General features: G+C 37.8%; 1 protein-coding gene across 4 annotated transcripts in view; it reads left to right on the forward strand.

Moving 5' to 3' along the window:
• MYH10 (myosin heavy chain 10) overlaps window positions 1–15,917 on the forward strand; it is a 154,090-nt gene that overhangs the window by 109,141 nt on the left and 29,032 nt on the right. For 3 of the 4 annotated variants that reach the window (XM_024215617.1, XM_024215618.1, XM_024215619.1), the window contains 10 exons: window positions 1,628–1,742; window positions 6,172–6,365; window positions 6,618–6,739; window positions 8,066–8,135; window positions 8,239–8,399; window positions 9,421–9,529; window positions 9,634–9,765; window positions 11,170–11,376; window positions 12,953–13,090; window positions 13,745–13,868. In XM_024215617.1, the coding sequence (XP_024071385.1) occupies window positions 1,628–1,742; window positions 6,172–6,365; window positions 6,618–6,739; window positions 8,066–8,135; window positions 8,239–8,399; window positions 9,421–9,529; window positions 9,634–9,765; window positions 11,170–11,376; window positions 12,953–13,090; window positions 13,745–13,868 (1,372 nt within the window). Of the gene's footprint in view, window positions 1–1,627; window positions 1,743–2,801; window positions 2,865–6,171; window positions 6,366–6,617; window positions 6,740–8,065; window positions 8,136–8,238; window positions 8,400–9,420; window positions 9,530–9,633; window positions 9,766–11,169; window positions 11,377–12,952; window positions 13,091–13,744; window positions 13,869–15,917 lie in introns of all 4 variants that reach the window. The other variant, XM_024215616.1, reaches the window with a different exon arrangement.

Raw genomic sequence — 15,917 nt, forward strand, 5'->3', positions numbered from 1 at the left:
CAATTTGGACTGGATTGGTCACTTCTGTGATACTGGCATTGTGTTGTGCAAATTTTTGTGGCAGTTGGAGCTGCTTAGAAAAACTTGGGAAATGTTTTGTCATGCAGTTCCACCAAACTGAAACACTTTGTGAAATCCTGTCCATTTCAGCAAAATTTCATTTTGGAGGAAAGGAAGAGGGGAAAAGTCTGACATTGTCAAAGTCCTGTTTCAGCACTGTTGGGGATTTTTTTTGTTTTTTCCCTTTTTAAAGGACTTTTTGTTTTGAAACTTTTTTATTTTATATTATAACGTATACAATAAAAAGTTAAAACCTTTACATTTTTGTCAGAACATTTTGATCTAAATATTTTTTCATATTTTTCAGATAATTTCAAAACTTTCAGGTTCCATTCCAAATCAAAACAAAAACCTCAAAATGGTTCACAAAATAGTATTTCTGTTCTCCGCACAGCCTACTGGTTCCTGTTAACTTCACTTGCTGTCTAACTGTGAGTTAGACCAGAGGTTTCCAACCTGTGTTGTGTGCTCTTCTGAGAGCTGGCTGCTCACATGGGTGCTGACTGTTCTTTGTTTCTAGATGCAGTTGTGTGTTCTAACATAACTGCAAAGTACTTTTCAATGTCCGTTTTTGTAGTTTACCCACATTGATGTTAAGTGATCACAAATGCGATGGGGTGGACAACAAAACAATCTCTTTATTAAAATGGAGTATACGCACTATGAAAAGCTTAAGAGCACTGAATTTGTACCTGTCATCCTCATGGTTGGCAAAATCTTTGAGGTATTAAGTCCTTTGTAGGAGACTGATATCTCTTTGAGCTGATGCCCAAATTTTTAAAGGTGTCTAGGCACTTAGCTACCATTATAAAGTAAATATTTCTGAAATTCTGGGCTTGAAATATTAATTGTGGAAAGCTTTCGTATTCAACTGCTGAGCTGTACTTCTAATATCACCCCACAGTATTCTGCAAGACTATCAAAATAGAAGCTTTGTTTATTTTCACTATTGTTAAATAACAGTTTGTCTAATTGCAGTAGTCATCCAAATCTAAAAGTATCAATTATTTGCAACAGATCCTTAATTTACTCGACTTCGTAATTTAGCTGCATTAGTTAGAATCTTCTTATTTTACATGTTGTTTTGACATTTCCACAGTAAAGCTTCTGCTTGAAAATAACTTTTGAAAATGTTTTACCTATCATTGTTAGAAGCAGCAAAGCTTGGCGCTCTCATCAGCAGAAGTTGGTCCAGTGAAAGATACTACCTCCCCCACCATGTCTCTCTAGCCAGCAAATAAGATGAATAAAATGGGGGGTGTGGAGAAGCAACACTTTCTTTTTTGTGAAATTTAAAGTTTAAAACTGCATTTGATAGTACTTAGTCTGTTTCTCCTTTGTTAGCACAAACTCTCAGCCACATAAACATCAATAGGAAAGGGAAAAAAAAGGCTTTAACACTTTCTTGAAAGAATAGAAGAGAAAAATTCAGAGAACACTGTTTAAAGGATGTTTTTCTGGGGGGGGGAAAGCTTTTTGAAAACACTAGTTAAAACAGAAAACAAAACCCAAGATAGCAGTATCCCAGTAACTCACCGCATGTACCTTTTTGCTTGCTTCTTTACAGGTAGACTACAAAGCAGATGAGTGGCTGATGAAGAACATGGACCCTCTGAATGACAATGTGGCTACCCTTTTGCATCAGTCTTCTGACAAATTTGTTGCAGAGCTTTGGAAGGATGGTAAGAGAATATACTGTGTCTAAATGCAGATTTCATCATAATCTGAGATGTAATCTTGTTTGGATTAGTTTTTTGTTTACACTCTTTCCTGGTCCATAGTTGAAAATAATAGCAGCTTAATCCCAATAGGCTAGTTCCGATTAAACAGCCAAAATATAAGCAGAGGGAGCTGGTTTGTTCCCTAGACCCTGAATTCAGTCCCTTGCACATGTACCATCTCTTAATTTAGCTGCTTTTTCAACTCATTGCCATGTATTGACTATTGTGCCTAGCTGAAAGTCTTTGGAGTTAGTCAGTTTCAGGCTTGCTATAAAGAGCGGCAGGTGATGTCACTTCTGGTGGTGCTGCTGCTTAACAATGCTATTTTCATGAAAACACATCTTATTGGGCTTCATGTGTATAATGGTGTGCAATAGGTCTGTATCTCTTTCAAGCAAATTACAATTAATTAGCATATTAAAACATTGTAAGCAGTATTATTCCCATGGACTTGGCATTGCTATTTAGCTAATTATCTGCACATCAGCTAACATTTCTTTCACAACTCCCACTAAAATAATTTAAAAAGCACAGTTAACCACTTTGCAAGAACTGTGGTTTTGATTTCCCCCGCGTGTCCCGCCTCCCTCCCAGAGTGTATTACGCTACATTTTCATATTTGGGAGCAAACCAATGTCTGTTTTATGATACAGAAGACACCTGAGCAATACGCTTAATATTGAGTTTTCCATTTGATGTATAGGATGAAGAACACTTAATTTGTGATTCAGCTACAGAGAGTTTTATGAAGTATATTACTCTGAAATCTGTCTTCTAAAAAAAACAAAACCCTTTTTCCTTTCAAGTAAATCCACTTCCCCTAAAAAGACGTCAGGGTTTAATCCTCAAAACTTGATTCTAAGGATTACTGAAATGTGCATGGAATATGTGTGGTCTAATTGCTTTTGTAGCACAATTTAAAGTTTGCTTGCGATTGTTAAAATGTGTTCTGTGTACTAACTGAAGTGTCTTGTGTATCTGCTCTTCTGTCTTTCTGTTTTTGCTGTTTCTCTATCTTAGAGATTCAGAATATTCAGAGAGCATCTTTCTATGACAATATTACTGGTCTTCATGATGCACCAGGTGAATGTATATAAAATCATAGGCAGGATTGTACCTACAGGAAAACCATTTTTGCTTATAGGCTTGCACGAACCGTTCATTTCATGCTAAATTTAGATATTTCCACAAGGCAAGTGACTTTGAGTGCATACCTATTCAATTGCTACTGCATACATATAGCATCTTATATTTTATGCACTGCACTTAAAGCATTGCAGATTAAAAGGTTTATTACTGCTTCCTACTTCTATTTTGAGATGCCAAATTGCTTCTCCAATAGAAACAATACTCTGATAGCTACAGGTATTTGAAATCGCTTGTAGGCTTTTCAGGATTCTCATCTTTGTTCACATTCCAACTTTAAGAAAAATACTAAAGCCTTTTAACACTTATGTGCTTTAAAAAAAAAGTAATTTGACTTGTGAACATTTTAAATGGTACAAATGCAGTTGGACAGTGGTTCATTTCAAACTCCTGTAAACTTGCTTTCACTTAAGAGCTCTCTAATGTTTGCTGTTTCTACTAACTCTCCCTTGATTTTTTTGGTGAGGAGTTGAATGGATATTTGCAGTTTGTCGTTATTTGAAAGTTCATCCAGAACACTTAAATTCTACTTCACCCCCCCCCCAAGAGTTTGTGAAAGTTTAAAAAACAAACCAAAAAACCCAACAACAAAAAAACCCCACAACAATAATTTATAATTGGCACCCTTAAACTTAGGTATTGCTTTACATTACTTCTCATTACTTGCAGTATTCCCTATACTTCTGTAAACTAGCAGTATTCCTATTAATTTCCTAAAATAAGTACTGAAGTTATGTTGTACAGTTATCCAAGGCAGCTGAAAGGTTTTTAAGTTACCACTGTATTTCACTGGCTACCTTTAAGGAAAAGCTGACATTGTCATTTACCTTTGTGTGTTTAAAAAAAAAAAATGAACAGGTTTTTTATTTTTGTAGTTTTCAGATATAACTAGATGTCTAACTTGGGTTATACCCACACAATTTAATGTTTCTGTTATCATGGAGATGTAAAATGCAAGTTTGTGTGTGTTTAGTTGTTACTGTGTGCAAACAGACAACAGCATCTTTCTAATATTTTACAAACTGCTGGTTTATTGCATACTGTGTAGCATGGCTAAAGATCTCTTTAAATCCCACTTCTGGTTTAGATTTGCATTTTGCTTTCAGTTAAACCTTTAGGACATGAGCCTATAAACACATTAGCTCATGTATAGGAGTAGTCCCATTGACTCTAGTGGAACTATTGTGCTGCTTAAAATTAAGCATGTGATTTAGTATTGTACGATTTGGGCTCTAATTTCCACTTATTTTGTTCACTTGTCACTAAGCTACACCTACTAAAGGGTGACCATACTGTCCAAACTCATTACGCCATATACATTCAGATTCTAATCTCAACTTCAGCAATAGAATGATGTAAATCATACTTGCAGGATGGGGGACTCTATCCACCATGATCCCCAAACCTTTTTCAGAGTCACTGCTTACTAGGATAATCAGCTGAACATAAGCTCGCAGTGTGGCCAAAAAGGCTAATGCAATCTTGGGATGCATAAATAAGAGTAGAGAGATTATTTTACCTTTGTATTTTGCACTGTTGCAACTGCTGCTGGAATACTTTGTCCAGTTCTGGTGTCTCCAATTTATCAACATCCTTCTTGAATTGTGAAGGGTTCAGAGAGGAACGACAAGAATGACTAAAGAATTAGAAAACCTGCCTTAGAGCGAGTGATAGACTCAAGGACATCTCTGTATTTAGCTTAGCAAAGAGATGAGTAAGGGGTGACTTGATCTACAAGTACTGCATGGGGAATAAATATTTGATATTGGGCTCTTCAGTCTATCAGACAGACACATAACGTGATCCAATGTCTGGAAGTTGAAGATAGACAAATTCAGACTGGAAAAAGTTATAAATTTTTAACAAAGTAACTAACCATTGGAACAGTTTACCAGAGGGCATGGTGGATTCTCTAACACTGGCAATTTTTTAAATTCAAGATTGGATGCTTTTCTAAAATTTCAGCTCTATAAATTATTTTGGGTAAGTTCTGTGGCCTGTGATATACAGGAAGTCAAACTAGATGATCACAGTGTTCCCTTCTGACCTTGGAATGTATGAATTATGAAAATGAGAAGCTGGTTCCAATTTGAAATATAAAACATTGCCATTTATGAAATATTGTTTATGAAATAAGTAGCCAGAACCAATTCTTAAAGCATTGTTTTGTTTGAATGAATCTATTTAAAAATAGACTTTGTAGGTTTTAACGTAAGTATAACTACTTGTTTCTAGCTGGTTAGCTTGGAACTGATGAATTACCAGTGCACACTGTATAAGAGTTCAATAACAAGAAATGCCAGCTCCCAGCATCAAGGTATTGAGCTGCCTTTTTGGATGAGAAATAAAAGATTAGAAAGGGTGTCTGGAGTTGGTTCACTTTGGAAATTTGGCTTTTGAGTTGCATTTAGACTTACGCGTCATGAAGAAAAAGCTGTAGAGATACCTAGTAGAAATTTAAGTTACTGAATATTTTTGATATTTTTTTCTCTTCTGAAGTCTCTCTTCTGATGCTTTATTGCGGCTTTGGGACACCTTTATGCAATTTTGTTGTGCAGTTCTTATACTTTAAACCTATTGCATTTTTGGCTGAGGAAATCTGTGCAGTTTGACATAAAAAACTGTTAAAATAATTAAGGCCTTGCAAAACTCCAGCATATTTATCTCCCCTTTCTTTCACTGAAAGCATTACCATCTATAGAGGAGCTAAAAGGAAACGTCTTTTCAATTAGTCTCCAGGATACATCAGGGCTTTTATTTAATTGTATTAAGCTGTATAGAACATATGTGATTATTCTAATTTAAGAAGATGTGCAGAGTTTGTGCAGTTCAAAGTTTAAAATTTTCAGCCTCGAATTATTTTGCCTTATTTATAAGCTTTTTTTCACATCATTCATAACTTGCAGTTTCCAAGTAATTCTCTTTTGCTCATCAGTCAAGAGTTCACTTAAAATAGAGACAATGGCTTTATTGGTGCATATAGAACTTCAAAATAAAGAGCTGGATGTTTTTGTACATAGTTGTCAAAGCTACAGTATTCTGCCATATAAGTTGTGGCTTTCAATTCCACTGCTTCTGCACAGTGTCCCAAACGTATGCTGTGACTGCCTTGTCTACTGATAGCATCTTCTACCATTTTGTTCCACAAAGCTTTTGCTGCTGCACTGTCACTCCTGTGTACTGCATATTTTTATATCTGACTAATATTAAGATCTGCTTAATTTTATTTTCGTGTCATTCCCAGTGGACCGTATTGTGGGCCTGGATCAAGTCACTGGTATGACAGAGACTGCTTTTGGCTCTGCATACAAGACCAAGAAGGGCATGTTTCGTACTGTTGGCCAACTGTACAAGGAATCTCTCACCAAACTGATGGCAACTCTCCGAAACACTAATCCCAACTTTGTTCGCTGCATCATTCCAAACCACGAGAAGAGGGTATGGGTTGAACACCAGTGTTGTACTCTTAGCAATTTTTGCACTAAAAATCATTGTCTGTGTTCTGAATGGAGACCTCATAAATGATGCTTGCTGTATTCCTCCTTTCAAAATAGGGAGAGTATTTAAGGCAGAATATCTCTTCTGTTCCATGTGTACATGGAACATAGGTGAAGTCATGAAAAATTATAATAACTGTCTTTCCTTCGTGGGAGTTCAGAGTATAAAGGTATTCTTTGTCTCCTTGTCCAGGCTGGAAAACTGGATCCACACCTGGTTTTAGATCAGCTTCGCTGTAATGGTGTCCTGGAAGGAATAAGGATTTGTCGACAAGGCTTTCCAAACAGGATAGTGTTCCAGGAATTCAGACAGAGGTACCAGTATGGACAGCTTGGGTTTTTACAGTGCCCCCCCCCCCCGGTTAAAACTGTTTTTAACTTACACAAGGGTTTGTGGTGGGGTGGGTTTTGTTGTTTTTAAGAGATCTGGAGGTGGTTTGAGGCTGAAGTGTTGAGGCGAGGGTGTTTGTGATACTTCTTATTTTCCCTTTCCAACACCTGTCATCTTTCTTTTGCCATCTCCTGTCTCTTCCCACGTGGTTCCAAACCATTCTCCACACAGGCACCTAAGATTCCAGACTTTCAAAAATAACAGCAAAGACACTGTTTTTCCTGAAACTTCTTTAGATGTTGTTTATATTTAAAGTAGCCAGAGTAGTGTCATTCAGGTCTCATGGAGGAAAATGTTTTCTTTGCTCTTTTTCTTGATTTTTAGAGTAGGAAGGTGAACATGGGTTGGTCACATTTTTGTGACTTTGCCTGGTGCTGTTAAGCACAGCTGTGTGTGAGTGCAAAGGCTCTTTACTTTAAGTAGGTGTTATTAAGAAAAGCCTACTGAATATACTGATTATATTTTAGCAACAGAGTAACTGGAATGCTAGCAATAGTACATCTTGTCCTTTTGTGACAAAATTGTAAAGTGCTAGAGTCCTATTTTTCAAAAGTGACGTGGGCATTTTGGTGCCTAAGCTACTTTTGAAAATGGAACTTCTTTTTTAAAAAAATAAATAAATAAAGCTTTAAAAGTTTAACACATTTTTTGAAAATCTTGCCCTTGGTGTATCTTCCTTTTTCAATGGTGTAAAAAAATATTTCCTAATGGGCCATTTGAAACACTTTCTGGAGAAGCTCTTTTTGAAGTCGGTCCCCACCCCCTCCCCCAGTGGGTTTGGATATTCAGCGCTTCCCAGGGTAAACAGCCTATTTTGGTCTTTCTTCCAAAAAGCAGTACTTCAAACACACTTTTGTTTAATGTGTAGGGAAAGACTTCCCAGACCTCTCTTCTTAATGTATTTGTGTGTCAGTTCTGAAACACTTTTTGGGTATTCACAGGTATAGGAATAAAGTACCTAAATGTCTAAAATGCCAAATGTCCTTGAGTTGGCTTCTGGACATTAACCTTTCCTCCTCCAAACAGTATCTCATCTCCAGTGTGTGCGCATGGTGGTGATGGTTCACTTCTTGTTGAATGCTGCTGGTGAAAACATTGAGGCTGCCAGTTCATTCACCTCCCTTTTTTGTGTGAAAAGTCTCAGACTTACAGTTTAGAAATAGAGAAAATCAATGCCAGTTTGCTAGTATGGTTGTGCTGGCGGCAATTCATTACTGGGTCCAATGGTTTGTTCTTTATTTGACTTACAGGTATGAGATCCTTACTCCTAATGCAATCCCTAAGGGGTTTATGGATGGCAAGCAGGCTTGTGAACGAATGGTAAGCATTTAGTAATATTTTGGGTGCAAATGTTAAATGATTTACATCTAAAGTACATTGTTTTGTGCACTTTTTTTAAATAATTGATTTCCCTCCCACTTAGATCAGAGCATTGGAGCTGGACCCCAACTTGTACAGAATTGGGCAGAGCAAGATTTTTTTCCGAGCTGGTGTCTTGGCACATTTAGAAGAAGAACGGGATCTGAAGATCACAGACATCATTATCTTCTTCCAAGCCGTCTGCAGAGGATACCTGGCCAGAAAGTGAGTGAATGGGTAACTTAAGTGGCCATCTAAAGTCTAAACTTAATCCTTTTAAAGTTCTAATACATGCTTTCTTATAAGAAGACTTGGCTTAACCCAAAGAAGTGTGTTCATGGTAAATTGTACGATCTTTAGTAATAGTTGGTTTAGGTTTGACAAGCTGGTCAATTAACAGGTCAGATAATGTCTATTGACAAGCTTGCAAGCCTAAACTGACACTTACTGAAGATCATGCGACTTACCATAGTTATATAGTCCCGCAAGAATGTCCTGACAGAGGTGGCAGCCTACCTTTTTTTACTGCAATGTGGTGCCATTCTTTTTTTTTTTTTTTTTTTTTTTTTAAGAATTTCATTTAATTGTTTCACATTTTTGAGTTGAAATAACTCAGGTACATTTTTATCTAGCTAAAGCTAAGCCTACTGGAGACCATAGTGTCTTACTCCTTTCTGTTACTGTTCTAATATATTAGCGTTTTAAAATATTTGACGAATATTTGGTCAGTTGACCAGTTTATTTTTGGACCAGTCAAATGCCCAGCCCTAAGTTGGTTATGCAATTAGCATGAAATTGTAATTTTATTTTCATTACCATTGAATGTCTTAATTATTGCTTGGTTGGTGATGTATTGATGGCTTTAAAATGCAATTATTTTTATTAATAGCATGGGTAGGGACAGCAAAAACTCTCCTGCCCCACCAATATGTCTCAAACCTAACCTGGAGGGCCACCTCTAGGATTCAAGGGAGAGTTCAGTCTTTGAGGCCGTTTGTGGGACTTTTAGCACAGAGGGTCAGCCTATCTCAAAGGCTCTTTGTAATGTGAATGCTGAACTCAGGTATTAGCTTGAGCCTTAGATGAGGAATGATCACTTTAGAGTTCTGTTGCCCATAAATCGGGTTAGTCAGCCTGTTGTGGTTTAAAAGTGTTCCAGAGTGGATCACCTAACGACTACAACTACAAATATACTTTATGCTTGGCCTTACTGAGTGTGGAAAATGTTTTGTGTTTCTGCCTTTAGGGCCTTTGCAAAAAAACAGCAGCAGTTAAGTGCATTAAAAGTCCTGCAGAGGAATTGTGCAGCATATCTAAAACTAAGGCACTGGCAGTGGTGGAGAGTCTTCACAAAGGTTGGCTGTTTTCTGTCACTTTCTTTAACTTGTGTTAAGCAAGTAGCACACTATGCTTCACGTTTTCCTCCATACACACAACTCACTTTCTAATTCCATTGCAGGTGAAGCCTCTTCTGCAGGTTACTCGACAGGAAGAAGAACTTCAGGCCAAGGATGAGGAGCTGCTGAAGGTGAAGGAAAAACAGACAAAAGTGGAGGCAGAACTTGAGGAGATGGAGAGGAAACATCAACAGGTTTGTTGTGCTAAAGATCAGTCTCTAATGGCCAGGTACTGACCCTAGATTCTCGTGTGAAGAACTCCCTTTGACATATGTGGACAGAGGGCATTATACAGCAAGTGATTAACTCTACTATGTGAGACGAGACCACTTGTTGATTTCACTCATTTACCTATGGATCCAAACCTGACAAATCATCTTTCTTCAGAACAGAGGGGAAGGTATTTTGACACCCCTTTTTTTTTTTTTTTTTTAACACGGAAAAAAAAAAAGGGTGTTAATAACACTTTAAGTGTAATTTTCAGGCCAGGAAACTTTCTGTAGCACCCGTGTGAGGAAACAGATTTATGTGATGTTTATTTTTTTTGTGGTTGTTTCTAACTGAAACTGGATCAGAGTAATGATGAATGTAAGTGTGTCATATTGAGCAGAAATGTTGTATGAGGTCATAGTGATTGGTGTTTGGTCCAGTCATTTTAAAATCTTAATTGGTTATTGATCGGTGAAGACAGGAGTTAATATTGCGGAATCTACAGAGCAGGAAATAAAATGAATTTCAATCTAGGGGAAATAATCCAAAATCAGATAACAGCAGTAATTCCAAGAGAGCCAGTGGAAATAGTGGACATCAGATTAGACTTGAGCTTGCTCTTTGATACAGTAGCAAAAAATGCAAAAGAGAATTTGGGTGGCCTAAGCAGATGAATCCTATCATAGAAGAGGAAGGTGATAGTTCCTCTTCGTATGGGCCTAAGACATCGCCCATGACGCTGAAGTGCCCAAAATAAGGAACGCGTACTAAGGTGGTGAATACAGTGTAAAAAGAAAGTAGAAAAAAAACTGCACAGTGTTTTGGAAAAATGAGAAGAAATTCAGAGGAGCAACAAATGACAAGAGTCTAGACAGACTGATTGCAGAAACTGTCAAAAGGACTAAATGTGGATAATTTGGCTAAACAGAGATTTAAGTCAAACTGTCTAAAAGTATTGAAAGGATGTAAATGCCAAGGAAGGAGAGCAATTGTTTAAGATGATGTAGGAGGGAATAACTAAAAGTAATGAGTTGAAATTAAGAGTAAAGTAAAATAGGTTAGTCAGACTATCTTAGTTAGACCATTTCTTCCTGGTAGACCAGATGTAGTCTCCTCAGGGGAAGTGTAGTGGGAAGCTCATTACATGAATAACTAAAAACTGGACAAAGCTTTAGAAAATACCCTCTAGGAGACAGTCTAGTGCTGTGAGACAGAAGGTGGACCAGATAAAGAATAGGTCTTATGCTTTTAACTTCTGTGACTTATTGGAAAAGGGTACATATTCGTTTTCAACTTCTGTAATTATCATGTCTATAATCTCATGTGAGGCTTTTTGGCAACGTAGCAGTAGAGAAGCTTGAGGGTTCACTGTTCTGTAATATTTGCAGATAGTAGAAGAAAAGAACATTCTTGCGGAGCAGCTGCAGGCAGAGACAGAGCTGTTTGCTGAAGCTGAGGAGATGAGAGCCCGTCTGGCCGCCAAAAAACAAGAGTTAGAAGAAATTCTGCATGATCTGGAATCCAGGGTTGAGGAGGAAGAGGAAAGGAACCAAGGCTTGCAAAATGAAAAGAAAAAGATGCAGGCACATATTCAGGTATTCCTCTCAGTACGCTGCAATTGGAAGGACATATGATCAGAATGCTAAATAATGAGAGCTATATTGTCCTCTCCAGCAACTTTGCCTGGAAGGAATGAAAGGAGTGGAGACAATCGCTCCTTTGGGGTAAAGGTAGGAGGAGTGAAAAGCAATATCCTAGCATCTTGCACAAATTCTGTGGTCTTCATGAGTATGAGTACTTGGTGAAAAGATGGAGAAAGGAGTAGGTAATGTTTGCAACATCATCCTTCTTGAAAAAAGCATGGATTTTCCCTGAGTATATGTATGCAGACTCATAATAAAAAGGCTTTCTTGGGAATTGCACCGAGTGCAGGTAGAGAGTTGATGGCAGCATGGCTCTTGAGGGAGCTTTAAAACCGTTTGAAGTGGGGTGGGGATTGGGAATATACTGCACAGGGCCTAGGTGCTTCCTTGTGGGAACTAAGATCCATGTGATTTCCTCAGAGATGGAAGTGAAATGTTTCATGCTTGTTCGTGACCATAGAGAAATCCATTCACTACGTCTTACCAAAGCGTGCAAAGACTATTTCGTCCACTCCAGGTTGCTCAGATTTTCTTTTGCACTCTCATGGCTGCATCTTGATGTGGGTTAGGTCTTCTATTTCAGACTTGAGTTGGGGGAGAGTTTCAAAAAAGTCTCGGGTGTAAAGGAACACGCAGCCATCTGAAAGCCAGGAAGTGCTCTTAAAAATCTTCCACATTCTTCCTTAAGAACTCAGGTGGTCTTCCAAGTTTTGTGGGAGAAACTGATTGGGAAACAACTGTAAATGAATGGAAAATAGTATGATGTTACCATGGCTGCAACTGAAGTGTTGAAAAGTGCTGTTAATATCAGCGCACTTACATGTATATCTAGATGGCTTTACCAGTCTCAGAAACCCTCTTAGGGACCTAGATCCTTTGTGAGGTCCAGTAAGCTCCTTTCGCTGCATCCCTCTCCTCATCCTCCTATATCTTTTTAACCATCCCTTCCACACTTAGATTTAAATGTCTGTGAAGTGGCATTTCTGCTGTTCCCCACATATGAGCAGTGTCGAGCTTTACACGCTTGCTTGTGTGCAGTGCTCTCTGGGGGAGCTTTGATATAAATAAAGCCTAATATGATGGGGGCCGTAAAAGGAAATTAAATGTGAAAAAAACAGTGCCATTTCACAGACCAAGTGGCTTGCATTCCTTCTGGGAGCCATATACTCTGCCCCACTGAGTGTGCATCTGTTAAAGTTAATATACCATACAGCAGTACAAAATGTGTGCAACATGGCTGTGTTAGCTGCTTTGGAAAGCATACACTTGAACTTCCTGACTTATCATATAATTGAGATTTATAAGCACAATTTTGCACTTACGTAGTGTATCCGATCATGACTATCTAGTATAAAGTTGCCTTATACTAGGTTAAGGCTCCTACAATTGAAGCCACTTTTCATTGTTAGCACTTTACTCTGGAAAGCAAGGGGGCCTCTTCAGAAATAGCGAGGAACGTTGTGCTTCTGTTGACTTGAAGCAGATGGGAAATATGGAAAACATGGTGCAATTGTGCTTTCTTTCTTAGGACCTAGAAGAGCAACTTGATGAGGAAGAAGGAGCTCGACAGAAGTTGCAGCTTGAAAAGGTAACTGCTGAAGCTAAAATCAAGAAGATGGAAGAAGAGATCCTACTTCTAGAGGACCAAAATTCCAAATTTTTGAAGGTGAGAAACCTGTATATGATGTAAGTAAAACCTCTCATGTTAGAAGAAAATGTGGGAGGTGGCAGCTTTCAATGGACACTTCAGGCTTTCTGGTAGTGTCAACATGTTTTTCAATGTATTCTCAATCCTTCCAAGACTATCCTTGTATTGTGATCTTATTGGGGGGGCAGGCCTGAGCTGCTTCCTACAGACTAAATATAAAATGCAAAGTTTTTAGTAAGAATCTTTGGGAGTATTTATCACACTTACTCTCATGCAGTGCTCAATAGCAAATACAATATATATTCTTAGGCCTAAATTGTCGACAATGGCTAAGGATTTGGAGTGCCCCAATTTTTGAGTACCCAACTTGAGGCACCTTTATGGGGGCTCCACTTTCAAGTGGTTTGTTCTCAGCACTTTCGGAAAAGTGTTGAGCAGGCACTATCTAAAAATTATATCTCAGGCGTGGCATCCCAAATCACCAGTCACTGTTAAATGAGGGCTTTCGTTATTTGGCAACTAGTCAAACTGAGCAGTAATGCTAACTTGCAGCCAGTTGAAATAAAGCTTGTACTAAGGTATAAGATTTCTATACAGAATTCCTAGAGTCACACTCTATTGGTGCCTCGGGGCATTTTATATACTCTAACAGTCACTCTTTTTATCAACTAGGAAAAGAAACTAACGGAGGATAGAATTGCTGAGTGCACCTCTCAGCTGGCTGAAGAAGAAGAAAAGGCCAAAAACTTGGCCAAACTCAAGAACAAACAGGAAATGATGATCACAGATTTGGAAGGTTGGAGATCTTTTTGAATATGCCTTCTAACAACTTGGCATGTCCGATAAAAAGTAATAAATAGGTCACTTAAAGTAAATGTGAGTACAGTAGAACCTCTGTTTTATGAACTAATTAGGGATTGAGGCATTCATAAAATAAAAAAGTTCATAAAATTGAACATCTCAAAATTAGAGTGGATACACTGCATCTTTCTCTTCTTGTCTTTCAAACCGCTGCAAATTGATTTCCAGTGTATTGAAGGCTTTGGAATGTGAATGAATGTTGACTTGTTCTTCATCAACACCACTTTCTTAAGGGTTTTGTGTTTCCCACTGAAAAAACAATGGTTTGTATAACTTGATCATTCATAAGATTAGTATTTGTAAAATGGAGGTGCTATGTTCACTAGTCTCAAGTATGACAAATATGTTGGAGATGCCCCAAAATGTGCATCTTTTGTGAGGGCTTGGATACCTCGGTAGCTGCTATTTATTGTCCATGCTTCTTTAGCTACATGTTCCACTTGCATCAGACTTCTTCTATTTTGGCATAGCATTTGGCCACACCAATTTTAGTGTATCATATGGCCACACTAACCTATTGCTGGTTTTTGCTATTAGTTCCTCACTTTTGGAAACCCATTTAATTTACAAACACTTCTTTAAAAATTCAAGGCGCTAGATGCATCTTTTTAAAATGATGCTTGCCTTTTCCAGATGGTAATTGCAATTTCATATGATAAAAACATTCAGATGACAGTTTTCTAAAATAATGTTTAGGGCTGTCAAGTGATTAAAAAAATTAATCGCAATTAATCGCACTGTTAAACAATAATAGAATACCATTTATCTAAATATTTTTTGATTTTTTTTTTACATTTTCAAATATATTGATTTCAGTTACAACACAGAATACAAAGTGTACAGTGCTCACTTTATTTTTGATTACAAGTATTTGCACTGTAAAAAAACAAAATAAATAGTACTTTTCAATTCACCTAATACAAGTACTGTAGTGCAATCTCTTTATCACGAAGGTTGAACTTACAAATGTAGAATCATGTGCAAAAAAAACCTGCATTCAAAAATAAAACAATGTAAAATTGTAGAGCCTGCAAGTCTACTCAGTCCTACTTCTTGTTCAGCCAATCACTCAGACAAACAAGTTTGCTTACATTTGCAGGAAACACTGCTGCCCGCTTCTTGTTTACAATGTCACCAGAAAGTGAGAACAGGCGTTTACATGGCACTGTTGTAGCTGGCATCGCAAGATATTTACGAGCCAGATGCACTAAAGATTTGTATGTCCCTTCATGCTTCAGTTACCATTTCAGGGGACATGCGTCCATGCTGATGATGGGTTCTGCTTGATAACCATCCAAAGCAGTGCGGGCCGACGCATGTTCATTTTAATCATCTGAGTCAGATGCCATCAGCAGAAGGTTGATTTTTCTTTTTGGTGGTTCGGGTTCTGTATTTTCTGCATTGGAGTGTTGCTCTTTTAAGACTTCTGAAAGCATTTTCCACACCTTGTCCCTCTCAGATTTGGGAAGGCACTTCAGATTCTTAAACCTTGGGTCAAGTGCTGTAGCTATCTTTAGAAATCTCACATTGGTACCTTTTGCGTTTTGTGAAATCTGCAGTGAAAGTGTTCTTAAAATGAACACATGCTGGGTCATCATCCGAGACTGCTATAACATGAAATATATGGATGAATGCATGTAAAACAGCAGGGGACATACAATTCTTTCCAAGGAGTTCTGTCACAAATTTAATTAACACATTATTTTTTTATCGAGCATCATCAGCATGGAAGCATGTCCTCTGGAATGATAGCCGAAGCATGAAGGGGCATACAAATGTTTAGCATATCTGGACCGTAAATACCTTGCAATGCCAGCTACAAAAGTGCCATGCAAATGCCTGTTCTCACTTTCTGGTGACATTGTAAATAAGAGGGTAGCATTATCTCTTGTAAATGTAAACACACTTGTTTGTCTTAGCAACTGGCTGAACAAGAAGTAGGACTGAGTGGACTTGTAGGCTCTGAAGTTTTACATTTTATTTT

The sequence above is a fragment of the Terrapene carolina genome, unplaced genomic scaffold (genome assembly GCF_002925995.2).
Source record: "Terrapene carolina triunguis isolate 2854851 unplaced genomic scaffold, T_m_triunguis-2.0 Scaffold192, whole genome shotgun sequence".
Taxonomy (NCBI): domain Eukaryota; kingdom Metazoa; phylum Chordata; order Testudines; family Emydidae; genus Terrapene; species Terrapene triunguis.